The sequence below is a fragment of the Pogoniulus pusillus genome, chromosome 1 (genome assembly GCF_015220805.1).
Source record: "Pogoniulus pusillus isolate bPogPus1 chromosome 1, bPogPus1.pri, whole genome shotgun sequence".
Classification (NCBI taxonomy): Eukaryota; Metazoa; Chordata; class Aves; order Piciformes; family Lybiidae; genus Pogoniulus; species Pogoniulus pusillus.
In genome coordinates this window covers 42,028,372-42,055,715 of record NC_087264.1, presented here as the reverse complement: position 1 = coordinate 42,055,715, position 27,344 = coordinate 42,028,372, and the positions used below count along the sequence as shown (strand labels likewise).

General features: G+C 45.3%; 2 protein-coding genes across 6 annotated transcripts in view; one reads left to right on the top strand and one right to left on the bottom strand.

Moving 5' to 3' along the window:
• The window catches only part of ANGEL1 (angel homolog 1), a 19,970-nt gene extending 6,204 nt beyond the window's left edge, over positions 1–13,766 (top strand). For both annotated transcript variants that reach the window (XM_064150358.1, XM_064150352.1), the window contains exons 6-10: positions 871–997; positions 1,832–1,942; positions 2,727–2,796; positions 3,210–3,373; positions 4,201–13,766. In XM_064150358.1, coding sequence (XP_064006428.1) covers positions 871–997; positions 1,832–1,942; positions 2,727–2,796; positions 3,210–3,373; positions 4,201–4,370 — 642 coding nt within the window. In that variant the 3' untranslated portion in view covers positions 4,371–13,766. The remainder of the gene's footprint in view (positions 1–870; positions 998–1,831; positions 1,943–2,726; positions 2,797–3,209; positions 3,374–4,200) is intronic.
• Positions 11,071–27,344, bottom strand: VASH1 (vasohibin 1). 4 transcript variants are annotated; one of them, XR_010303799.1, is made up of 9 exons: positions 26,835–27,344; positions 21,802–21,890; positions 19,736–19,792; positions 18,612–18,686; positions 17,086–17,467; positions 16,593–16,705; positions 15,829–16,032; positions 15,069–15,113; positions 11,071–14,722 (listed from the first exon to the last, which is right to left on the bottom strand). XR_010303799.1 is itself a non-coding variant. In XM_064150365.1 (7 exons), exons 1-7 carry the CDS (start codon positions 27,099–27,101, stop codon positions 15,960–15,962), a joined length of 1,056 nt encoding a protein of 351 aa, XP_064006435.1. In that variant the 5' UTR covers positions 27,102–27,344; the 3' UTR covers positions 11,071–15,959. The 4 variants fall into 4 exon arrangements, 1 of the variants encoding a protein (XP_064006435.1); XR_010303797.1 differs by having other exon boundaries at positions 15,069–16,032; XR_010303798.1 differs by having other exon boundaries at positions 11,071–15,113.

Genomic DNA, 27,344 nt, shown 5'->3' with positions numbered 1-27,344 from the left:
TGTGTACTACTGAAAAGAATCTGGCCCCATCCTCATGAGTCTCACCGTTTAGACAGTTACATGCATTAACAAGATCCTCTCTCAGTCAGGCTAAAAAGCCTGAGGTCTTTCAGCTTCTCCTTGTAAGACAGATGTTCCAGTCTCCTAATCGTCTTTGTGGCCCTCTCTTGGACTCTTCAGTAGTCACCTGTCCTTGAATTTGGGAGCCCAGAACTGGATACAGTACTCTAGAAGTGGCCTCACTAGGGCAGAGTAGAGGGGGAGGAGAACCTCCTTTGATCTGCTGGCCACATTCTTAATGTACTCCATATTGCTGCTGGCCTTCTTGGCAACGAGGGCACATTGCTGGCTCATGGTGAACTTGTCCCACTGCTTTCCAGTGGGTCAGCCTCTAACCTGCATGGGGCTCTCCACTTGCCCTTATTGAACTTCATGAGATTCTCTTCTGCCCAGCTCTCCAGCCTGTCCAAGTCTCACTGAATGGCAGCACAGCCTTCTGGTGGTGTGTCAGCCACTGCTTCCAGTTTTGTATCATCAGCAGACTTGCTGGGAATATGCTCTGTTCCTTCATCCAGGTCATTGATGCATATATTGAACAGGAATGGACCCAGAAGTGACCTCTGAGGAGCACCAGTCATAAGTTCAGTAATAGGTGCCTGTAAAGTATCTTGTCAGAAGACTTGCCCACAGCTGAAGGTTTACATTTGCAGCACATTCTGAATAGCTTAGCTCTAACTTAGTTCATGCCTTTCTATGAGGGCGTTCTCCTTTCTTCTCTTGTTGAGTATATGTACCTATATTGTCTGTAGCTTGCAAAAGTTCTTCCCTATGTTGCTGATGTTTCTTCTCCTGTTTCTGGCCTCCTTGCAGGTGTCTGGTCAGGAAGATTTTTCACATCAGTTGTATTCACGGAAACTGTTGGCCCCACTGTGGCCGAGCTCACTGGGTATAACGGACAACTGTCAGTATGTCACTCCATGCCAGCCAAAAAAAACAGGTGAGCTCCACTGTGCACTGAAGAATGTGAGTTTCCTGAGGATGGACAGTTCGTGCACCTTGCTGTCTTTGAGTAGCTTGGGCATCTGTTGCATGAGGCAGCAAAGACTCTCTTCTATCCATTTCTTTAGTGTATTAATTAATTTTTCTAAGTCTATTACTGTAGTCCAATTTCTGCCATTATTTTTTCTCTAGATGACCTTCAAAGGTCCCTTCCAACCAAAAACATTCTTTCATTTTGTGCTTCCTATATTCCCACACTTAAGGTTTTGTGCAGTTTTAAACCATGTTCTGCAGCCACAGCTTTCTGCTACAGATGCTTGTGGGAACAATTTTGGACAGTATTTGCACACCACTATGAGGCAATCATTCCTAAGGGCCCAGCTACAGTCATGACTGTTCTCTGCTGTCCTTGGAAAGAATTAGAAAAAAGGAGGAGCCCACACGAGATAGTTTCTTGAATGTAAAACTTGTATTCAGCTTAATCTCTAGAGCTCCTTTTATTCTTCTTCAGCAGACATTTCCTTGAGTTACACACTAATCTGCTTAAAAGTCCCTTGAACTTGGGGGACATTCTTGTTTCATCAAGGTGCTGACCATGAATCTTGCATTAACTAAAGGCACAGCAATTGCTGTGCTCTGTTCTGCATTTACATATCTGTTCTATATTTAGGTTATTAACTGATTACCATTCTTATGGGATCAGAGTACTCAGGCACAGAACCCTCTCTCAGACTGAGGAGATATGAAGGTGTAAGGAGCATGCAGATGTTCCCTGTAGATGGGACTTTGGTGTAGTTATTTTCTTCTTTTAACTTGTACCTTTCTTCTGCAGGCAGACGGAAGTACAGCCGGGACTTTCTGCTCCAGTTTCGTTTCTGCAGTGTTGCCTGTGAACGACCATCACAGCTGATCCTCCTGGAGGGTGTGACGGATGCTAATCCAGGTATTAATGGGAGACTTTTCATCTTGGAACGCTCACAGTTCAGTTTTGATAAAAATGTATGGTGGAGGTAATGCTTAGTGAGGAAAGTTGAGGGCAGAAGGGTGCCTTCTGTGGCTGTGTCATTACTGGTGGATTCCATGAAAGCTCAGAGGATACAATCTCACCATGCTTATACACACTGACTGTGTTCCTTGAGGTTCACTGAGATTCAGCCTCATTTGGAGACTGTTTCTTTTAAACTGAGATATAGCCATAAATCTTTTTTTTTCCTCCTTTTTTTTGGTGAGGGAGAATAAGCTGGAAGACTGTAATATTGCAACAGTCATAACATAGATGTCTCTGGAAGCTGGTATCCAGTAGACACTGACCTCTGGGCCCTGTGGCATGGCTGGTTCTGCTTTTTCAGTTTCTATTCACCCTTTCTAGTCATCCTTTGAGTAAGCTGTAGAGTAAGGCAAATAAAATTTCCTTTGCAAGCAAAGGTTTAAGTAGCCTGAGTTTAATAATATTACATGCTTTAAGGACATGTTCTTAGCAGGGCAGAACATGACTTCTCAGTTGTTTGCACTGATCTGCTCTCAGGATGTTCATGTTAGCTGGGATTAGTTAGTTAGCTGGGGTTTCCCTTGAGTATTTTAATTTAAGGTATATGTGACTGGAAGCTATCTGCTTTTCATGGACAAAACGATGTGTTTGGTCTCAGTATAAACTTTTCAGACTTGGGATGAGCAGCCTGTTCCAAGATCTGTGTAGGTCTGGCTGGAATCTCTTTGCTTCTTTGCAGAATGCCCTCCGCTCTGTCCCAAGCCTGCTGCTATGATGAAAGACCCAGATCCCCAGCCATTTGTCCCAAGGTAATTCGGTGCTCCTTCAGTGGTTACACTCTTCAAGCCTAGTCTTGTTTTCTGAGCACTGAAAAGTTGTCTGAAGTAAAGAGTGAAATAAATGTGAGGGTGGAAGAGAATGAGGGCAGTATGTAAGAGCCAGATCCACCCAGGATTGTCCCAGCAGCTGAGCACTGTTCTGTCAGCAGTATGTTGGTGAGGTCAAAAACGAAGGGCATGAGTGTTGGGAGACAAAGGAGGTTCTCAGTCTGTGGTGTAAGTGAGGTCTATCATTCTGAAAGACTGTTTTATGTGTTCACAAAGTAGAAACAGTTTGAACAGTTGCAACAGCAAGGGAACATCCAACTTCAGCTACCACTGTGGTACTGAACAATGCATTGTTCTCTTTACTTCCTTGGTAAACAGTGGCTGTTCATGTGCAGGTCTTCAGGCATTATGCGGCATGGCCTCAACCTAACATCTGTCTACAGCCACTTTCTGCCCCAGAGAGGACGCCCAGAGGTCACAACAATGCCCATGGGGCTTGGAGCCACCGTTGATTATATCTTCTACTCAGCAGAGCCTGTGGAGAATGGGAACAGAGGTGGTGAGTGTAGCAGTGTGGAGCTTATCCGGGTAATGTTGGGAGAGGGCTGTGAGGCATGCCAGAAGGCAAGCTGTGTTGGGCACTGCATTTTGTTAAGCTAGGGTGGATTTACAGGATGTGACTTTGAAATAATGTACAGAATGGAAGCAACATTTCCTCAGGTATCATGAGAAGAAATTGTGGAAAGCACTGTGGAAAAAATGTTCCTGCTTGTCTTAGATGTATGAAGGCTTGAGAAAGCTAGATGCTGTTCTTTTGTGTGAACATCTTAATTGTGCTCCTGATAACAGGCACTGCTGGGTCTTAAGTTCAAGACTTGAACTTCTGGTCTAATTGAGACTACACACTGGTCTCACAAGGTGGTCAGTTTGGTTACCTTACAATGGTGCCACCTCTACTACCTGAAACAGGAGTTCTGTTGATGAAAGAGTGCATGTAAATACATCCAGGAATTGTTTTTAAGCTGGTTTGGATCATGTCAGAATAAACTTTGGTAGGAGGCTTAGAATGAAGAGATGAATTTCTCCTCAGGGGAGAATCCAAAGCTACTGGCTACCAGGAAAAGAACTTCCCATGTAACCAACTGCCTGATGAATTTAGCATATACTTGATTTCTGTGCCTGCAAGTTTATGAAACCATTGAATGGCAGTATTGTAGGATATTCACTGCTTTCACATCTAGGCTCACAGGTGCAGGCAGTGTTTGTTCAGGCTGTCTTTGTTCATCAGGGAAGAAATAGGAAAGCATTTCCAAGGATCCCTCTGAGTGTGTCAAGTTATCTACAGCACCAGTCCCCGGCTGATGTTTTTTCGATTTTCTTTGTCAGGTCGTAGGCTGTACAAGGATGGAGCTCTGAAACTGCTTGGCCGCCTTTCCCTTCTCTCTGAAGATGTTCTGTTGTTGGCAAATGGTTTACCAAATCCTTTTTGTTCATCTGATCATCTCTGCCTGCTGGCTAGCTTTGGCTTGGAGATCTCCAGCATCAGAGAGGGTTAATGTTGGTTCCTTCTCCCTAAAGAAAAGCTGTTCTGAATACAGTAGGTGAGGCTCTGGACTGCACAATCTGCTTGTGAGAAAACTCTTCTTTATCATGTCCTATAAGTCCCTTTCTCCCCTGACACCCTCACCACAAGCAGGGGTGGAGACTTGAAGCACTTTTTGCATTGGTATTTTGTGCATCTCCTAATCTGTGTTCCAGTGGGCCTCCAGTTGTAGTCAGACATTACATCTCTTGAAGGGATTTTTGTTCCACTGCTTTGTGTAGCAGATGTTTTAATGCTGCGGGAACCAACATAAATCCTTTGTTTATTTGCCTTTGTGTGAGATCTTCAAGGAGCCAGGAAAGAGAGGGGCAATGCTGCATAGTTCTGGTAGGTTGACTGCTGCCAAGAGGCAGGGGATGTATACACCAATATTCACTCACACCAAAACAATGTTTCTTTTAATTTATCAGTGATAGTTTGTAAAGTGTGGTCCGTCCAGGACTAGTTGTTGTGTTGCCTTTTAAAACATTGGCTCTGCTAACTGCTTAGACATGGCTTTTACTTAATAATGTGTAAGGGCTGCCTTGCTGGCAGAAGGGTTTGTGTAGTTGAACAGTTTCTACAAGAAGCTGCCTGCTTTGACTAATGTACCATTAATGGGATTGCCAGGATTGGAGCCATGGGTTCTACAGATCCACCCACAGAGCTATAGACCTGCAGCAAAAGCCTCGAGGCCTTGGGGAAGGCTCCCTTGCTTTCTAGCAGTCTTAGGACAGTACCTAGTTTATCACTGTTAGGAAAAAGTATTTACTATCCTCTCTGTGAGTATCAGGTGGAAAACAGCACCTGTAAAGCTAGGAGGCTATGGCTGAGGGAGGTCCCAAAAGAAACATGAAAATGGAATGCATATGAAAGGCAACAGAATCATCACATCAGATGGAAAGGCTGATACTTGCCAGCTGCCCTACTCTTTCTCAGTGCCCTTCCTATTCCATTCAGCCTTCCAGAGGTCAGATAGCCAACCTGTAGCATCCTCCTGTACCAAACTGAAGTTCATACTGCAGCCTTCTGGAGCCAGCCATGTTTAGGTAGATAGAACCTATAGGACTGACTCCTGTCCCCTGATAGGGAGAAGGAAGGCTGTGTAACTTTGAGCCAGATTGTCAAGTACTTGTATCTCAATGTATCTGTGGTGTCCCATCAGTGTACTTTTGTCAGTATTGGCTTGGCCATTCCAAAGCCAATAGAACTGTGCGTGTTCCTAGGGCACGTTCCCCAGTTCAAGCTGACGTTGGGTGCTTGGTTTTTCCTTGAGAGATGAAAGCAGTGTAGGCAGAAACATTGTCATTCTTCTGTTCACAAATGGGGCAGAGAAATCCAGTTTCACCTCTGTTTTCTTTGTGGGAAGGTACAAGGACACTTGAAAAACTATCTCTTCCTGAGTTATATTGGGGGACTGTCATATTTTAACTGTTACTTTCTTAAATTGAAGAATAAAGTTTTTCTAATCTGAGAAAAATCCTGCAAAGTCACGGCAGTGCCTTGTGCTACTGGCAACTGAACCATCTGAGGACTTGCTTAGCAATGCTTTGCTCGCTGGGACATGAAAGGAGATGACAAATTAGCTACATAATAGAGGGAAGAAATGGTCTTAGCTGTTGTCTCTCAGCACATCCTCAAATCCCAAAAATGGTTTAGTTGGCATTGGTCTTGTCTTGCAAAATGGTTTGCATTCAGGAACCCTCCCCCTCCTCCCAGAGAAAACAAGTACTGCTGATCTTTTATGGCTCACTTCTGTAAACTGCACAGAAGCAAGGCGTCTGTGTGAGGACTGTGTTCTGTGCCCACATGATTGTGTAAGGACTGCATATTCTTCTCTTGTTGCCTTGCCAGATGCTGTGATATCTAGATGGCTTTTGCTACCCTAGTTGGGATGTAGGAGTCTGCATAAGTGAACAGCATGCAGGGGGTGTGTAAGTTTGCAGCTTTATTTGCCTTTAAATTCACAGTGAAAGGTTCTGGTTTGGTACTGGCTGTACACAGGGAGAGAAGCAGAGCTGGACATTTCTGTGCCTCTGTTTAATCTGGCAGTTGCACTAATTTCTGCAGAAACTTTTGTTCTGATTCTGTAATTGGTTGTATTTGTACAGGGAGAGGAAGAAAGAGAGACTGGTTAATTGAGAGCTTTACTTTCTTCCAGGCTTGAAAAGAGGTTGGCAGAGAGCAGCCTGGTTGCAGGTAACTCCTACCAGCTGGTAACATTATAATAAGAAACTTGGGACACACTAAAGATTGGAAAACAACCATCCAAAAGCAAAACAAGAAAAAACACTGTGACATGTAGTGTTGGCACTTAGAGCTTTGGCTGTCTGCTTCAGCTGTAATTGCTAGCTACATCTGATGGTTAGTTGAGGAGTGGGGGAGTGTGTGAAAGCAGCTCTTCTGCCCTGCTTATTGAGACCCATGAGGTGTGCACAGTGTACTATCAAATGAACCAGTTGCCCTTGCACAGGCTGAAGCACCTACCAGTTCTGTGATGTAACTGAGGTGTAGGAGCTGTGCTTCAAAGTTGCAAGTGCTTATTCCATGTTAAACCAAATATTCAACATTTCTTTTACATAACTTGCATGCAGGCACCTCAGGGAGGTTTTAAGCTTCCTGCTGTATCTATAATGTTCCACAGGTCAAGCTAGTACTTTTCCTTCTTGATACATGAAGTAGCATGGCATGAATTTGGAATGGTTATGTGATTGAACACTGGACACTGAATCACACTGAGAAACCTCAGACTGCCTGCAAGTCTGAGTTTTCTTTCTGAAGATTAGAAGGCTCCTGGAGGGACCTGCAGCTCTTGGAAGCCATGGCTGTTTCTTGGACATTCATAGGTGAAGCTATTGCAGAAATATAGAACCATTGCTAGTGACTGAATACAGCTTCAGACATAAAGAGCTGAAGAGTTGATTGCTGTGTTGTTTTGACCACTGTCCCTGAAGCTCTGATGTGGACCCCTAAGGAGTTGGCCTGTTGCAGGAAGTTTAAATCCCCCTGTGTTCTAGAGTAATTTGGACTTAATTTCAGATGGGTCTGGAGACCTGTCAATGTCTCCAGCTGTGTGGGCGTATAGGAGAAGTTTGGAGGTGAGGTGGGTAGAAGCTGTCTCTAGCTTTCAGGTAACAACAACTCCGTAGTTGTAAGGAGAAAGTAACATGTTCTTTGTTGCTTTAATAGCACACAATGATACAGTAAGAGGCTGTGGTAATGAGCAGATTGTGGTGGGGCACATTCCAGATACATTTCAGATGTATCTCTTAACAATTTTTGTCTAAAGGTACAACTAGTTGTCATTAGCATAGCTTTCTGATGAATTACAGAGAGGATAAAAGGAGAAGAATGGGAATAGCTGCTATGCTCAAAAAGGGAAGGTTCTGTAGTAGTAGGATCATTTACATGATGTTAGTAGTGATGTGGAGCTCAGAGAGACTGGTACTTAAGAGAGGATGCCAAAGACCACTTGCAGTGTGTATATATACCCTGTTACCAGCCTCCTAAGCTCCAGGAGCATGTCCATGTAGAGGCAAACATGTATTTGACAGCAGCTTGGATTGCACCACAGCTGCTAAGCTGTGTTACTTACACTGTTTAGAGTTGGATTTCCTTCACTTTCTCAAGGGTTTAAGTTCATTGCTTCAGGAGGATGCCCTTTATAGTCAGTTTTCCCCATTACATGGGATGGGATGAGCAGTGAACAATGTAATTGCTCTAATTTCTTTCTTTTAGTAAATGAAACATGGCTGCTCCTTGAGGTCTGCTTCCTCCATGCCTTTTCCTTATGAGCTATATCTAGCAGCTGTTTTCCCATAGTTGCCATATCTGTTTAAATTTCAGAGTTCCTGACATCTGGGGATTTATGCAGATGTATTTCTTCAGTTAAAAGTTATAGGTGGAATTCTTCACAGCTGAGTCTTAATATAAAGTTAACATTTAAATAGTGCCAAGCTATAGTGAGTTCCCTCACCCCTGAAGAGTTAAGTGGGAAGGGTGAGAGCTCTGGAACCAGCACTTAGGTGGGAATAATTCTTGTTATATAAAACAAACAAACAAAACAGGTTCAAGACTTATCATTGTTGCCCTGCTTTGTGAAGCATAGAACTCTGTAATGTACTTGACCTTAGCTCCTTTTCTCTGAGGAGTCTCTTAGAGGCTCTAATAACAGTTCAGCACCTCAGAGAATCTGTTTTAACTGTGGGTTAAGGTATGTGTCCTGCTTCTAATGATATTTGAGACTGGTGTTGGCAAACAGTCTGCAAAGCAGGATGTTGCTACAGAGCAATTTCTCCCCCCAGTGTGACCACCCAACTATGAACATTTATTGAATGTACTGTTAGGAATTTCCAGATATATCCATGGTTCATACAAGTCTCCCTGAAGCCTTTTGTGGCTTAGATAAAGGAGAAGCACACAAGCCTTAGGACCATCTCCTTCAGGAGGCTTCCAGCTGTGCAGGTTAATTGAATTGCTGGCTATGGCCTGCACCTTCTCTGACTGTAGCTGCCAGGCCTGAAGTGCTTTCCCTAGCACTCTCACTCTGAAATGTGCAATCTGTACCTTCACTGCCGCTGTACTACATCATGTTTCAAAGGGTGATACTCAGTGTCTGTAGAGAACTCACCTGCTATAATGTTTATCATGATGGCTGACGTAACAGCTGGGACGCCTGAGGTTACTTCCTTTTGTCAGATGTACAAGTTTGACTTCTTCTGTCCAGACAAGTTATCCTGCAGCTTCCACTGAAAATGTCATTCTAGTCTTGAAGCTCTTTCCATTTATTTAATTTTGAGTCTAGAGTGCATATTCTTTTGCTCTAGAGGAACAGGAATGCTGCATAGTGGAGCTGGAAATTTTTTCCTTGCTTCAGTTAGACAAAAAGCAGCTTTCAAGGTGCTGAGGTGGCAAATGGGAGGAGGACTAAACTAGACACTGGCATGTACTACAACAAAAGATGCATTTGTTCCATCCATTTTTTCCCCTTTTCTATTAAAAAAAAAGGATAATCCACTTAAAGCCTTAACAGTTCTTCAGCTTTTTAGTCTTTTCTTTCTGTCTGGGAAGCCACATACAGCAGTCTTAAGTTTATTCAGTTTTGGCCACTGCTGAACTGAGTATAGAAGAATGCAGTAGTTATTCTAAAGCTGTTCCTCTCCTTTTGTCCTCCATAGTAACGTTGGAGGTAGAATGGCAGTTACTCTGCCAGAATAGAAATATATTCCAGGAGAGCCAACTCAGCTGAGTTAACTGCAGGCTGCCAAGGGCCTGCTGTCCACAGCATGGTACACGTCTTTGCTCCATAATCCTGCAGTCTCTGCCCGAGTGGTGCCCATGCATGCGTTTTTCATAGAATCATAGAATGGTTCAGGTTGGAAGGGACCTCCAAAGGTCATGTAGTCCAACCCCCATCATGCTTTTAGGCACATGAAAGCTTTTCAGATTTGCAGTCTTGGTCTTTTCAGCACAGTAGCTGACTGTATTTTTTGTGTTTGTTTTGTTACTGCTCACTGAGTTGTGCATCCTTCTCGTGAAGGTACAAGTAGCCTGATCTCCAGTTGAGTAAAAAAGCCTAGAACTGCAGGAACTATCAGTAGCAGAGGGGAAGCCTGATCTAAGAAGGAACTTGTTTTTAATCTCAGCTGTGACCAAGTCACTGTTTTGCTGTTCTCACTCCACTGTCTGGCAATCACTGTGCATCTATATAGGGTTTAGGAGTTACCCAACTGTGAGACATGGATCAGGGGATATTTTCAAGCCAGCAAGTTTATAGAAGTCACAGCATTTTAGGGTTTTCTTGGCTAATAAAGTATTAGGGGAGCAAGAAGCCTTTGACTGCTGCTGAAGTCTGTTGTCATCTCTGGGGCTTGAACACAGGCCATGCAGGCTTATCAAGTGGCTACTTTCTTCTTAGGTTTTCATACCATCTGCTAGGTGCTGAGTAATTTCTTCCCCTCTGGGCAGAAGCTGTTCATGTAATTAATTAGCTAAAAGGGGCTATTGCATGGGTTGTCCTCTTTGCAGAGGCAGATTAGGGGATGTTTATTCCTTTCCTCTACATACTGTTGGCTAGCCTACATCCTGGCCCTGATCTCAAGCTATTACTCATTTCCCTAGAGAGAAGGGGTATCTTATGCCTGAAAGATGATAGCCTGAATAAAGTTGGATCCCCCTTGCTGGGGAAACACACTGAATCTTGCAGCTGGCTGTCCTTTATTAACCCAGTATTTGTCTTGAGAAGTCTGGTGAGGTCATTAGTTTGGAAGGCCAAGGTCTGACTACAGACCTTAAGCAGAATTGCTTTTCAGGCCAGGAAGGGAGATTGGATCATATGTTGAGGAACAAAGCAGTGTGAGCAGACACTTGAGTTAACTACCATTGTATTGTATCAAGATTGAAATTTATGTTGCTGTATCCAAAGGGTATTTTTTTTTCATGGTCCAACTGATGATGCACCAAAGAAGACAAGGTGAGTTTTAGCTTGTGTGCACAGACATACTCACCTGTTAGATGACTGAAGGCGAATGAAAGTTGTTTCATCTGCATAGTGTTGCTAGTACAGGGCATCCATATGTAATTTGTCTGATAGCATCACTCAAGGCTGTGCTTTTGACTTCTCAGCTAATCAAGAATGGGAAATTTAATTTGGAAGGACAGACAGTACAGACATCTTGTTTTCTCTGCACAAGCTGAGAACAGTACAGAGGGCATTTTATTATCTTAAGTGTAAAAAGAAAGCAGGAAGAAGTATCAACATAAGGGATAGGGGAGGTGCAGTAAGAACTAAATCTAAATAGGAATTCTGTGTTGGCTACATAAGAACACAGAACCACACTGATTACAAAAAGACACACATGAGATTGTTCTTAACGAGAGAAACCTTCCATATCTTAGTTCTGAGCTGTACCAGTGATAAAGATGTAAATGATTCTGGAGCACCCTATCAGTGCTAGAGCAGAGTACTAATGTGCATGGAAGGGGATCTCTCTGGTCCTGCTAGCACCATCTCAAACCAGATCTGAAGGGAAACTCTGCTCTGCAGAGATGACATGGGACTCAGTAGCATTCTGACCCTAAATTGAGTTGCTCATGAGCAGACAGGGCCAGGGCACCGCTAGAGGAGACTGGTGTGATACAAATAAACACTCAGAAAACAGACAAAAATACTAACTTTCTAAAGGAGTTCAACTTGGCTGGACTGTCTCCACCTTGCTCTGGCAGAGGAAAGGCCAAGCCAGAATAGCACTTGCTTTCTTAGGCTGAGTTAAAAATCCATAATGCAGGTTTTAATGTTGACAGGGTAACAGTGCAGCCACAGGAATACGTGGTGTTACTTCAGCCAGAGTGACACACACACTGCATGGGACAGAGGGCACCACCTGCTTACACATAGTGCCTGATCATAGGGACCACTTAAAATACTTCACTTAGAAGGAGCACATACTCCTAGGCAAAGGCCAAAGCAACCACATGAAGTGATTAGCCACTAGAGCATGGTCAATACCATGCAATTCAGACTCTTTTGCAATAGGAGCATTCATCTCTTCATTATGGTTTCTTAAACTCTGCACTTTTAAGGACAATCGTGTTTCAGTCTATAACAGCACGTGTGAGCCTATCTTAAGGGGCTGGCATCTGATTAAGGCTTTCACCTGCAGTACTCTAAAACCCCCACAGTCCTGTTAAGCAGATCTGGCAACAGCAACACAACTCCTGCATGAACATAAACTATGTTTCAACCCCATTTCTGGAGTCATTTATTCTAGTAGATCAAAGCATACTGTGTACTGACCCATACAGTGGCACACAGGTACGATAGTCAATTGGATAAAAAACCTGCTCCACTCCCATCTAAAACACTTGCTAACATACCTTAAGATCCTAAAGACACTTTTAGCTTAGATCAGTGTTAAAAAGAAGACTAGTGTCACAAACCCCTGGACACACAACCTGCTCTTTAGTATATGAAGTTTGCATCAGCAGAAAGTTTTTCTCATTAATCTGTTAATTCATTTAAAAAAATGCAGTTGGCCAGGTATCAAGGGACTTGTTTACATAAAAGTATAAAGAGGAACTCTTCTTTCAGGGTTTGCATTACATTTAAAATAGTTTGCTAGTAGCTCAGCAGTTGTTCAAGTCCTTCAAAGTCCACACAGACTTCACATAGAACACAGGCAGTGGCTGTCCATTCCTAGCACGTGGATGCAGTTGTCTTCCAGAGTTCAGAAGGACTTGTACTAGAGAACAGATGAGACCTACTGAACAGTGAACTTTATACCCCAGAGCTACATAAACAACCATATTAATATTTAACCCTAAACATCTAATAGGACTCCTCAAGATTCACCTTGTTTGTTCCGCAGGCACTAAGTTGCAATCTAGTTCCTTATTTTCACTGTAGCTCTAAAGATTGCAGAAGTGAAAAAGACTCATTGCCAGCCTTTTTTTCCTTATGATTAAAGGCAGACAGATCAGAAGCCAGAGCTGGTGGACGAGGAAGAAAGGAAGTGCAAAAGTTCATCTGTCATTGTAGCCTCCAGTTTCTTACAGCATAAAACTGGATTGCAGTAGTCCTCCACGTCACAGGGCCACAATACTGGTTTGTTTGGTAGTAAGGAAGTTAAGCTTTATACTGAAGTCATTTCTCGTGTAACAAAGAGCAAGAGGGAGACAACTGTTCAGTCATTTTCCAGTTTCTTGCACCAGCTGCTGAACTGGAGAAATAGTAAGGGACAGGAATACTACCACAAAGAGAGACATAGTAGAAGGCTTGGAATAGTAACCCTAGTGGAGGGCTCATTTCTGCTACTGTGTACACCTTGATAAGACATCATCAGATACACAAGAAGAGTCGCCTTTTAACATACATAATAGTAGAACTAAATTTTGAAAGAGAATATTCTTGTCTGGCTATAGCTGAGAATTAAGAGACCTTAAACTCTATTTGTCATTCATTCCTTAAACATCCACTTCATTTGGTTTTCTGTTAGCCTTAGTTACATCCTGCAGGAAAGTGCTTAATGATCAGGTCAAAAAAGCATTTTGTTTTAAGCCATTCCACCTTGGTGGACTGCTGAGCATCTCTTTTGCTCTCCACTCAAGAAAGCATTATTACCTTGCAGCTGACCCCTCACTCGCCCCATTTTCTTTGAAGTATTCCTCTCTCCAACATACTTCACTTCCTTCCCATCTAAAAAGGCTCATCAGAAGTTATGAAGGTACTAATTATTTTCAAGAGCTTTCCAGTTACTCTGAATTAGCCAACCAACCAAAATCATGGTGAGGATACATCCCACTATCAGTTGAGTGGCTGTCATTTTTTTTCTGGATTTAATCCACTCTAATAAAGCCTGCCACTTGGCCTGTCTTGCTGACTGCTGCTTCTGTTTATTGTATGATTCATAGTGGCACCTGAACGTTGAGTCCATTGCACAGCAAACATTATGCAAAGGCAGTTTGTGGCTTCCAAGTGACCCATCTTATTTACAGGTAACTGTGGTACCTTTAGAGCTAACATCACTGTCAGCATCCAGACAATCTATGTGTTGACTTACAGCCACACAAAATTTACCAGAAGACACATTCACTGGGTGCTTGGCTCCCTTCTGCTGTGAATGTCAAATCGCTGTATGCATTTGGAGTGCAAAGGACAGGACAGGTGTCGCACTGCACCGTCGAAAGCTGGCATTCTTTCCTGGATTACCATTATCTTGGATCAGCAGTAAGTTTTCCCACCTCCCTATGGATTGTCTTCCCAATTGTACAGTGTAGCAGAAAAGCCCACGCTGCAAAGAGAGCTTGGAAGGACAGCCTGCAGTGGTATGGATAGCGCCTTGCAAGTTACATCACACTTAAGAATGTACAATTAGGAACCTATGATGCCTGAGTTAAATCGCTTGTGGGCAGTGCTTCAAGGATTAACACTGTTAACTCAGCAGAAGAGCTGATTTATTTGGGGATAAGAACCCGTTCTCTGCCACCAAAATAGCAATGCTTATATGAGGGTGCAGATCCTACAGCAAAACAGCACTGGCAAGTATAAACCCAGTTCTAACAAAACTAAGCATGTAGTATTTAATGAAATTTAAGCTCCTTGTCAGTGCTGTGATTAAACAAAACTCAGTTTCTTTCAAGGATACTCCCACTCCCAATCATGAGATTTTTGTATCACCCAGATCCACGCATCCGGATCACGTCAAGCCCTCACTGCTTTCATTTCTGGCAGTCCCACTGTTTCCAGGCCCTAGGCCTCCAAGAGAGGCCTGACAACGCTCCAGGTTTCTGACAAGTGTTACACTGCTTAATCAGTAGTACAGCACTCCCCTGAAAAGAAGCGTAGGAAGGGTCAAGGCTGTAAACAGGCAGCAAGGCCTGGCCCAGTCCTTTGGAGAAGGCAAGTGTAAGTGCTGCTGCTGAATACTGCAGCTATGTGCAGAGCCTGGACACAAGCACAGCTCTGGGACTGGAGTGGGGAACTACTTTCAGGAAGCTCCAGGCTCTGCTGTCAGGAAAGCAGCTGCAATCACTTGAGCAGGGATTCCCACCAACAGGTGTCTGTAACCCTAGCACTAATACTACAGTGAAGAAGGAGCAAGACCCTTGTGAAAAGAGCTTGTAAAACCTGTTCATATCATTAAATCCTTTAACTATTCACTCCTAAAACTCATACCTCAGTGACTGAAGTGCCTTCTGCAAGCTTTCACAGTAGTAGTCACTAGAAGTTAAAAGAGAGAAGACTGATGAAGACATGACTCCAGGTTTCCCACCAGTCTCTACCTCTCCTTGCATCCACTACTGGGACAATTGAGGTGTCTCTGCCTGTTTTCATACGGCAATGGAATAGGCATATCCTGACCCACTCAACCACAGAAGGACTTACAGCAACAGCTCTTCAGCATCACAGTGGGTAAAGAGGATCATCACCCCACTGTCTACCTGCTGAGCAACAATGAAATGCTTTGAAATAGGCAGGACTAAGCACACAAGATGTTATTTGTCCTGATGAGAGGCCCCTGTATGATTGATATATCAGGCTGAGTAAATTCAGCTCTGTCTCTCATAAAAGCAATGCTAAACAGTGCTCATAATGAAAAAAAGAGGAGTTTGTATAAAAGATGTGGGGGATGTTCCATTCCAGCATCACTTCTCCCTCAGCCCTGCGCGCCTTGCATGGGTTGAAGACTTCTGTGCAGACAGAAGTACTGTTGATAAGGTACTTCATCTACTTGCTGTCAACACACAAAAAAGCAATCCTGCTGACTCCACTACCTTCATACTCTTCCTGCAGCAAAGTCCCACCAATGTACGGACCTATTTTATTTTTTTTTAGTACTTCAGTGAATTAAGATGGACACCTCTCCCAGAAACAGGCAGGTGAATCCTCTGGGACCCACGGGATCCACGTCTGGGACTGGCCCATTAGGAAGTACCTGGGAAGATCAGCACTATGTTCTGCTCCCATTCCCCTGTCTCTTTTGTCAGAATCACTGCAGGTGGGTCCAGGTCTCATTTGTGGTCAGCAAGAAGTCTCTGGAGACAGGCACACATGGTACAGCTCTCTTCACACTCGGATCTGGTACCCATTGAGGTCTGGCATGGCTTTGGAATCTGCAGGCTTCTTCTCACCAGACGGTCTGTGAACAAAGAGGGCAAGAACTATTTAGAAACTGGTTTGGTTTTGGTTTTTTTTTTCCCTCAGTCAGGAGGTGCTGCACATAGAGATAATAGCATGGGAAAAGGTACAGGACAGTTTCAGGCTTATGCTACACTACTGAATGCAGGATTATTCCGCAACCACCACAGAAGAGAGTGCAGGTTAGGAAGAGTAGGAAGTCCACTCTGGTACCCCGTATCAGTTTCAGGAAAACAATCTCACTGACAGCAGTGTAATTTTTGGAATATTTTTGGGGCACAAGTCTGTGAGACACCAGAGCTCAGACCTGTGTGTAAGGTTAAATATCAGCTGCCAAGATTTGAGCTGCCTTCCTCATCCCTGCCAATGAAATGATGTAACAGCTGTGCACCAACTCATGAAGCAATGATAAAGGCACAGACTAAGGAGGAATTCAGCTGGTCAGAGAAGTATTTCCTGTTACGAAGAACATCAGAAGGATCCAAAACCAGACATCAAGGTGGAGTCTGGGGGTAAAACAGGGATGCTGCAGATGGGTCTTCTTGTCAACAGCCCACTCACCGTCGGTCCCCACGGCTGTTGCGCCGGTGTGGGCTAGCTTGACCTCTTTGTGGGGAGGAGACATCTTTCTTTCTGTCCTTGGTGGGAGATGATGGCCCGGTTCCTTTGCCAATCTGACAGAAAAATTAAGGTAAGAGCAACATAAGCAGAAAACCAATACAAGTAGTAACTAGAAAACACAAAGCCTACCAATTAATTATGAATAAAACCACAAAAAAGCAAGGCAAAAATGCAGAAGCTGGGAAAAATATGCTACAGTGACAGCTGTGACTCCAAGGACTTTATGCAGTCCAAGATAATCCTAACTGCATTACTGCATGAAAGTCCAATAGGAGACCAGCCTGTGTACAAAGGAAAAGTGCCCCCAGCCTCCAGTTCACGCTCTACTCCACTACCATCTAGGAGATTGTAGTGCTGCTTCATTCCCCTAGCTTGCCATCAACCAGGCCAAGCAGCAGGTGCAGCAGCAAGCTACTCCATCCTTGATGCTCACCTTCAGCCTCATATCACGGGCATGTCTCTCAAGCTCTTTGCGGAAGTCTTCCCGTGTTAGCTTGTCTAGATCCAGGATGGAGTGCTTCCACTCAATCTGCTCCACACTGTGTGGGTCGTGTGACACACAGTGGCCCAGCTTCACCTTTTTGAGAGTGTGCCAGCAGCGGCGATATGCCTCCTCGAAGTCAAAGATGAGTTCACTCAGTGTGCGGAAGACAGGTGCTTTGTACATGAGCTCCTCGCGGCGGCTGATGCCCAGTGCCCCATAGCGGCCTCCAAAGTTCACCCCCAGCACAATGTGTCGGAAGTAGTTCCCTGAGAAGTGGGTTTTGAAGCTGATGGGGAAACGGTCCAGCGTGGTCATGTTGTTGGTGAGGTAACTGACAGCAGGCACTGTTCAGGAAACAGCCAGTGATAACATTTTCCTGACAAAATACTTCCTGCTCAAAACCCTCCCAGCCTGCTCAGCAGACTCAGCACTGATCCAGGCATCACATAGGCAGCATTTGTTCTCCAGATCAAGAGTTCAGCTCATTGCAAGCTCCCCTGCTTTCAGCAGGGTCATAGGGAAACCAGAGTTGGCCTTTTCAACAAGACAGTCAGCAAAGGGAAGTGAATTTGAAGGCAGCTGTGCGATGCGGAAGTTGCAACGCCAACACCTCAAGTGCACCGTATCCCATTGCCCCCACACTAGTAATGCTGTAGCAGTATTACTCTGTTTTAGTCTGTTTGCTAACTACTACTTAACAGACAAACCAAGGAACCTTCAGAAAAAAAACACCCACCAAACTCTCCTTCTGAACCATTCACTTGCCATCTCTGCCCCTCCAGGTGCCTTTGGCAATGTGCATCAGGAATCTATAGCCTCAGTGATGTAGACTAAGCCTGGAAAATAGCTAGGAAAGATGTGTAGAGACAACACCTGTCTAGAATTAATTAAGGTACTGCCTAAGCTGGCAGGCAGTGTTACACACAATAGACCAGTGACATACACCAGAATTAGATGTTGGGAGGTTCCCTAACTTTAATGTAGAACATGTGCAGGCAACATTGCAGTAGGGGAACAATGTTTTCCAAAAAGGACTTCCTGACCTAACTCCAGCTAATATTTCTGCCCCTCTTTAGATGGTCCTTAGATGCTTCATTTATCTTTTACTTCCTTGTATTGTCCATAGCAGCAGCATCCTCCTTGTGAAGGAGAAGCAACTTTGAAGAATTAGTTTTGATACTTCAAAAAAACCTGCTTGGATTTGGATTTTATTGGTGGGGTTTTGGGGGAGAACTGGGGAGGGGAAACAAAGGGTTGTGAGGCTTGGCACCAGTATTAGCAGCAGCCTCAAAGCATCGCAAGAGAGCAGAGGAGACCCAAGGATGGGCAGATGTGCACAATTCAAAGAGGAAAAGAGAGGAGAAGAGACAAAGATGGACAGAGGAGACTCGAGGATGGGCAGACATGCACAATTCCAAGAGGAAAAGAGAAGAAACAAACATGGGCATGTGTACGACTCCAATAGGAAAGGATACATTCCCAGGATCACAGCTTCCAGGCATTTTATTGGCAGGGCCTCTTTGGTCATTTCTTTGGCCAGGTCCATCAGCCTGTAGAGTGGAACAAGGGAAGGATGAGGATAGTTAGAGGGCTTGTGGTATGCAAATACAGCCTTCAGCTGTTTTCAACTATATACTTAATGTAGGTTTGCAGGAGAGAAGGTGGCCCATTGAGGATAGGGAACAAGAGAAAATACCTTCTTTAGGAAGATATTAAATCCAAACCAGGTCTCTACCACATGCTGTTGCTGCTTACAAGGAACTCCTTTTAGTGAGCTTCAGTGAAGCTGCCTATTAGCATTACCTCTGTTCTCAGAGAGATCACATCACTTAGCTCAGTGAGTTCTGGATGGACACCAATGTGACTACAAGCAGAAGCCTTAAAGACCAAGAGCCAGCAATGTTAGCCTCATAAGGTTCAAAGACAGTGAAGCCCTCTTCTCTAGCATCAGCCCTTCTCTCTGCACTGATTACAACACAAGACATTTGGGGTCACATTAGTCTATGGACTAGAGCAATAGTAAGAAGCTAGTCTTGGGAGACTCTCAGTATGCTGGCCAAGAGAGTCAGTGAGAACCAGGTGCTTATCTCCAAGAACTTACAGGGCACAGCTCTTCCCAGAATCTGAAGTAAAAAAAAATCCCTCTTCTCCTTCAAAGTATGAGCCTAGATTCTGCAAAAGCATTCAAAGGAGCTATGAATTTAGACCTATAAAGATATTTGGCTTTTAAGAAGCTTGTTTAGGGCAGGATCTAATTTCAGAATTCATCACAAGTCCATATAGTTATATTGCAATTAGAAGCAGGAGGAATCTGGGCATCTTTAAAATATATTTACACTATTTTACTGGATTTACTGATTTGTGACAACAGAACATACTCTTGTCCTTGAGAAAGGCCAGACACAGCTCTGATCAGCTGTGCCTCAGGTAACAGCCAATAAAGCCATCTAAACTAGAAAGGAGCTCCAGTACTGGAAGGCCTGAGTGCCACCTACGTGTTGGTCAGGGGATGAAAAAAAAAACCCAATAGTAGGCCTAGTAACAAGGCTCCAGCATTTTAAAGTGAGGATTAAAAGCTGCAGGGGCTGCCAGCACTTACCCAGTCAGAGGTCTGCTCTTCTTGATCTCAAAGAATTGTGTCCCAGTGTGATTGTACCTGGAGGCAAGAAGTCAAGGGCCTGGCAGCTTGGAAAGCAGTTTGAAGAAACCTTGTAGATCTTCCTTGTTACTTTGTCACAGCGAAGTCATGGTCCCGCAAATCTAACAGTAATGCAAGAAAGTCTCCAACTGCCTGTCCTGCAGTTCTCCAGTTTATAGTCCCTCTTACTTCCACTGTATTTCCCTCTTGTCAATTCAATTCTTCTCTTTCTCCTCCTCATACACAAGTTTCCAGTCCATTTCCCAAAGGTCCATGCTGACAGCACATGCTCTCTTCAGCTTTCCAGTTACCAGGGGAGAATACAGTTTAATAAATCTCTTCCTGGTTTGGTCTGCACAGAATGCACTGAGCAGTGAAACATTCACAGTACCTTATTCTAAGGCTGACTGGGACCCAGTCCAGAGAACAACTGCCTTAAATGGGCAAGAGGTGCAAAAAGTTCTGCCTTCTGATCTTGTTTTAGGGCTGAAGCCAAAGCTAGCTCTGTCTCATCAGTGAGATTAGATTGTGCTTGCATGGCATATACCTGCTGTTCTGCAGAACAAAGATGAAGAAATCTGTTTCCGAGCACACAGTCCCACAGGCAGCTCTGCATGTAAAGGCACAGGATACCACAGAGGCACCAAAGCAAGGTGGCTCTCTGTCCTGTAGATAGCTAGAGAAGAGCGTTCAAGTAGGATGGCTTGAGCAGCAGTTTTCTCACCACCACAGCTCATCACTGTCTTAACAGTGACATGACAGAGTTCGTAGTCCATCTGAGACCTGGCACTGCAAAGTCACTGGCTAGAAGGGTGAGTGGTGGGGAAAGGCTCCTGACAACATACCCATTTGTTACATGGAGTGAGCAGGATCAGAAGGTAAACTTGGTTAAAAACAAAAGAAATAGAGCAACAAAACAAACCATCATCCCAAATCAAACTGATCCTGTTCAGTATCTTTACTGATGATCTGGACTGGGGGATTGAGTCCAGCATCAGTAAGTTTGCAGATAACACCAAGCTAGGAGCATGTGTCAATCTGCTGGAGGCTAGGAGAGCCCTGCAGAGAGATCTTGACAGGCTGGATGGGTGGGCAGAGGCCAATGGGATGAGATTTAACAAGGCTAAGTACAGGATTCTACACTTTGGCCACAACAACCCCAAGCAGCACTACAGGCTTGGGACAGAGTGACTGGAGAGAGCAGCCAGGCAGAAAGGGACCTGGGGGGATTGGTAGATAGTAGCTGAACATGAGCCAGCAGTGTGCCCAGGTGGCCAGGAGAGCCAATGGCATCCTGGCCTTCATCAGGAACAGTGTGGCCAGTAGGACAAGGGAGGTCCTTGCACCTTCCCCTGTACTCAGCACTGGTCAGGCCACACCTTGAGTACTGTACCCAGTTCTTGGCTCCTCAATTCAAGAGAGATGTTGAGGTACTAGAACATGTCCAGAGAAGGGGAACAAAACTGATGAGAGGCCTGGAGCACAAGCCCTATTAGAAGAGGTTGAGGGAGCTGGGGTTGTTTAGCCTGGAGAAGAGGAGGCTCAGGGGTGACTTCACTGCTGTCTACAACCACCTGAAAGAAGGCTGTAGCCAGGTGGAGATTGGTCTTTTCTCCCAGACAACCAGCAACAGAACAAGGGGACACAACCTCAAGTTGTGCTGGGGGAGGTATAGGCTGGATATTAGGAAGTTCTTCATAGAGAGAGTGATTTGCCATTGAAATGGGCTGCCCAGGGAGGCAGTGGAGTCACCATCCCTGGAGGTGTTCAAGAAAAGACTGCATGGGGCACTTAGTGTCATGGTCTAGTTGATTGGATAGGGCTGGGAGATAGGTTGAACTCGATGATCTTGGAGGTCTCTTCCAAACTGTCTGATTCTATGATATCCAGCCTCTGGTTTTCAGGGGGTAAGTTTCAGTTCCCCATCAGCTACAACAGAATGAGCTTCTCTTCACAGACAAAGAATGTCCCCTTGCTCCCTCTTCCTGAGTTACCACCCCAGTGGCTAAGGTAGCAGTAAAGGATACTGAAGCTCCCTGATGTAGCGCTGTACAGCTTCCAGGCGCTCAGGGATGGGGGTGGATGGCTGGAACGCAGGCACACTTGGTATGGGAATCTGAAATGGGGACAGAACGTAAGTCACTGCTTCCAAAGTTTTACAGCTTCTTGACAAACTCAGTGGCACAAAGCTACAGGGAGCGTGTGCCTTTTTTTACTGCCCAAAGTGGCAACACCAGGAACATTCCTCTGTTCCCACACTGATCACTGGGAAAGGATTCTGAATGATGTGTCACTGCAGAGCTGCAAGAGAAACTGTTCAGTGGTCCTGCATTGGAAGAGTTAGATGAAATTAACTGACAAGGCCAGGCAGGAAAGATATCACCCGAGGGAACTTGGCCTCATTTGAGTATGCAAACTGTAAGGCACAAAACAAAAATATAAGGAGAGTGAGAGGCAAAATGGAGAACGAGTTTCCACAAAGCTACTGGAGCATATGACACCCCCATAAGCGAAGATATAAAGGTCTCTCACTACCTCCTGGCACTGACTAGAACACAAGACTTGTCAGCATCATGACTCCCCTCTGCCCTGCAGTGCCCATTGTTTTGAATTATGTGTTGAGAGGATGACTCCGAAAGTTCACCATTCAGAGTATTCTCCCATCCTGAGGCCTTGGTCTTACGGGTCCAGTCAGATGTTCCTCACCAGGGAATAACTGCACATTTGTCATCAGCTGAGGAAATATGTCTAGGAAAGGGAAGGGTTCTGTCAACAGGATGAATATAATGGAGAAGACACAAATTTAGTGTGACTGACAAACTTGGAGAAACAGCCCAGCATTTTCCCTCAGAAGGATAGCTCACGGATATAGGCCTCTGATAACAAACTGCAGCTTTTTACAGCTGTTTGGTTTTCAGCATTTCAGTTCCTCACCAGACTTCCCCAAGAGATGGCCTATCTATAGGTAACAAAGCATGAGTCAGAAACAGATCTTCCCTTGGGCCTTCCACTCTGCTGTGCACAACTGCCTCTGCTGGCCAAGGCTTTATAGCCAGTAGTGCTACTTAGCCCCTCATCACCCTCCATGTGTGTTTCCCTGGCTGCTGATTTCCATTCCTCCTCCTTCTGCCCTGGGTTGGCACAAGTAACTGGTAAACCAAGTCAGGCACCTGAACCAGCTGAAAGCAAAGCCAGTAAATGGGTAGTTTCCAGTCAGATCAGTTTCCTGCCTTGGTTTGCCACATGGCTGCACTCTACTTGTGCCTGGCATAGCACAAGAGCCACAGACTGCTGAGCCTTGAGACAGAGGCTGTTGCTCCTCTGGAAATCGTAATGTTGAAGTGTTTTTCAGTCTAGCTGCAAATGCCATCAGTAAGTAAACACTGAGCTAAACTCAGTATCTATTTTCTCTCCCATGTTTTGATATTAAAAAAAAAGATGATGAAGAATAAAACCCAAACAAGTAAGTAGCACTATTTGGCCACTGGTACCTGTTTCCCTGGCATCTCTTGAAGGTGGCAGTTGCTATCTCCAGTGTCTCATTTCTGTACCCTGTGTAAAGAAGGCAGAGGCACTGGCTGGCACACTTGCAGGAGACAGCACAGGAGCAGATGTGAAATTGGATTTGTTCATCCACAGCAAGAGCATGGAAGGCTCCAGAGAGCAGCACAGGGATGGAGCCATCTCTAGAACCACACGAGCTGAGTCAGTTTGTGAACTGCCTGTGAGCTGACACACTGAGTCATAGGAAATCAGCAGAAACAATGAGAGGTAACAACCAGGTCAGCTTGACCAACTTAGTTTTGTTTCTTCAGCATGGAGACTTTCATGGTTTTTGAGTGGAAGCATTTGGATTAAGTGCATCTTAACTGCAGAGACTAATGATTCTGGGTAGTTACTTCTGCCATATCCTCTTTTACATGTTCCCAGATCCTCTTTTTCTTAAAGAACTGTGCAACATTGAGACAGAGTAATAGCAACCAGTTCACCAGGGGACTAGTTAGCATAGAAGAACCTCCTGCACCTCAAGTAATTAAACTGATGAAAGTACAGTGTGCTCTCTCTCAGATCTGGGCCTGCAGCCCACACTGGGCTACAGTTTCTTTTGCATCAAGTCTATAGCATTCTAATGGGGCAACAGAAACAGCAGGAGAGGAATAAGCTCTCTATCCCTCAGTCCCATACTAACAGAGTGGGAGAGCCTAACACTTTGTACTTAGCAAGCATCATTCGCTGTAGATCTCAGAAGGGCTATAAATATTAGGCTGTCTTCACAATCCTCCAGAAACCAGAGAGGAAGTTCTTTGTAACACAAAAGATAGGAAATCAGGTCTATTCTGCTTTCCCTTTAGTTATTGTGAAAGCTGGAGAGGGAGCTAGGAAAAGAGCCCAGATTTCCCAGAACAGATAACTCTGCCAGACTTAGCAGACTGACTGAACATATCCTTGGTCACTCATCACTTGTGTGGAGGGGTTGCATTGCCCTATTCTTAGATTCATGCAGCCAGCAGGCTGGCTGTATGCATGGGATTGAGACTCTGCTTTTAGAACAAGAGCAGAAATTTTCATGTACTAAGCGGGCCCTGCTACACAAGAGACAAGGTAGATAGGAGTGAGGCACAGATAAAGCTCCACCCTGATCAATATCACAGAGAAGCTTTATTGGACAGCCTATATTAGCAAGTTTATTTTATGGTGCTTGTATGCATCCAGGCGCCTCTCTAATCTTCCTTCTGGAAGCCACATGGCAGCAATACCATTAGCCTAACTAAAGAAACTGGATTTTTTCCCTTCTCTTTCCTTAAGAGCTCATTAGATGCAATTCTTCTGTCTTTGCCCTTATCAGAACCTCATTTAAAATCAGTAATTGCTCAGTGAGGCAAGCACACGCATCACTCTGTATTTCCAGTGTGGACCTATTTGATGGTCCAAGCAGTTCCAAGCAAAGCAATACTCCACTCTGTTGTTCGAAAGGAAATGGCCTACAGAAAGGTGGCACCTTCAAGCCTAGCATGCATGGCCAAATAACTGTGCCCTGCCACCATAGCCAAACTCACTCCATACTCATTTACCCTGAATCTACCAGAAGGAAATGAAGATCAGAGGAGACCTCTGAGCTCTCACACTGCACGGAAAGACAGAGGTATCTGTGAACAGTTGTTTTGGGAGTTCTTTTACATAGCACACAATACTGGCTACTGTTTAAGGCCAAATGTTTCAGGATGGGCAAACCACTGGTCAATTCCCAGCACCTAAAAAGGCCTATTTACCCTCCAGCACACGGACAGTTCCTGGCTCTTCAAAGGAACCAGCCCTGCAAAGTACACTCATCGCCTTTACTGGCATCTGTTGCACCAGTCATTAAAAGACACTTGATGGCAGAGACAGGTGGTGGTACAAGCAGCACTCAAAAACCACATCTCTAGGGGGGGAAAGTAGCTAAGGAAGCCTTCAATCCTTACTGCTTTCTGTATCTCAGCATCTTCACAGCTGTATGCCTGGCAAGTTTAGGAATGGGATCTCTCAAATTGCAGAATGCTGAGTAGAGTTTCTAGATCTGGTTCCCAGAGGTGCTAGAAGACACCAAACAAACAGATAGCAAGAGCACATACAACTTGCATCTTCCTAACTTTATAGTCATCAAGCCTATAAAATGAGAACAGTGAAAGTAGTTCACATTGAGACTAAAACCAGAGACTGAATACTGTATTCCTCTCATGCACAAGACTCTCGTTTGTGAGCTTTTCTTCTGTTTCCCTCACCTCTCCTGGACAAGTCAGCCCTTTTGGTCAGGAAATTAATTACTGTGTGTTCTGACTGATCTGAACCATGTTTGCAGCCTCCACGCAGGCTCAGGACAAAGTCCGAGGAAAAGAAGGAAATCTGAAAAGGAAGGAAGGAAAAGTCTAACAGAGTTAGAATGGGGGCTGTAATTTGGATTCAAGATTTGTTCTGCTTGCTGCCACAGATGTCTATTAACTCTTCACTGAATAAAGGATGTTACATCACACACTTCTCCAGAGTTCCTCATGGAAAGCAGTACATATTGCCTGTGCACTCACTATATAAAAGCATGTTCTTGCACACTTCAAACTACCTTCCCAAGAACCCAAGAAGGTTAATTTCTCACTAAGAAAGCCCGAGCAGAAAAAAAAAAAATCATCCTTTTGTATTTGAATCTTCTCTCTTAGTGCGATGGGAATACTCTCATAACCCACCAATGGAGTGACACACCAAATGTTTGCAGTCTTTTGTTCACAGGAAGCCAATGAAAGGGGGAGATTTTTCTCCAGCTGAGGTACAAGACAGACAGCAGCAATCACAAGAACTCACATGCAAATGTTTCACTATGGCACAAGAGCGAAAGATTAAGTGAAACGATCCTCATTTCCTCTTATTGTAGAGTTCTCTGCAGTAAGGTCAGGAACACGCTTGCCAATCACATCAGACCCTACATCAGCAACAAGCTTCGTTAAGTATTCACCAGTTCCTCCTAAACCTCTTCGGTGTCAAGAGACTCTTTTCTGACAGACACAGTTCTGTGCAAGAATGGCTTTCCGTGTGAGAGACTGTACCTAAATCTAATTTCTTCTGGTTCGAAGGCTTACTCTGCCTGTCCAACTCTCCCTCCTCAAGTATTCTTCTAGCCTCTTCTAAATTTAACTCTCCTCATCTTTACATCATTTATCCAGTCTTCCTCTTTAGGACAATTCATCTCCCCCTCAGGGGGCTCACACATTAGCCATCGGAAGTCTGTTTCCCAGCAAGGCCTCGGAAGAAGAGGGTGCTCCTGGAGCGCTAGGACAGAGAACCGCAGACACCCTCCCGCACTCTGCAGCTGGAGTGCGACTTCGCTTCCTGCAAGAGCATCTCCCAGAGCCCTTTTCCCGAGGGATCAATCTCGAACTAGGGAGCTCGACCTTCCAGCGGGGCAGGCGAGCGACCCCTCCCTTCTCGATGCCATTTCCCCTCTTCCCTCCGTAGGGCCGGCATGGGACAGCCTGGCCGCGCCACCGGGACCCCGTGCCACACTAGCGCCGGGGAATGGTACGCATCTCACCTTGGGCAGGTCGGCGGCGCCTCGGATCCTCTGCGCCACCCGCTCCCCTTCGGGGTGGATCCTGCCCACATGCCGCCACATTCGCTCCCAGGTGGGCTCGTCCACGGGCAGCCCGCCACGGTTTACGAAGAAGGGGACGCCGCCGTCGCGGAGATCCTCCTCACCCTCCTCCTCCTGCTGTTCCTCGTCCCGCGGCGGCGCCGCCGCCTCGCTGACGGGGGGTTGCCTAGCGGCGGCCGCGGCCCCACCACCCCCTGGCATCGGCATCGCCCGCCACCGCACTCAGCGTCCGCCGCCCGCCGCCGGGCCGCCGGGGACCGCACCCCGCATGGCCGGCGTACTAGGCACGGGGCGTCACCGCCCCCGCCTCGCCCTCGGAGATATCAAGACGGAGGGATTTCGGGGAAAAGGGGGAAAAAGCCAGGCGGGGCGGTGCCGGGCGCCGCATCAGGCCGCCGCGGCGGGGGAGGCGCCGGCAGGCCAACCGCCCGCGGCAGTGACGGCGGGCAC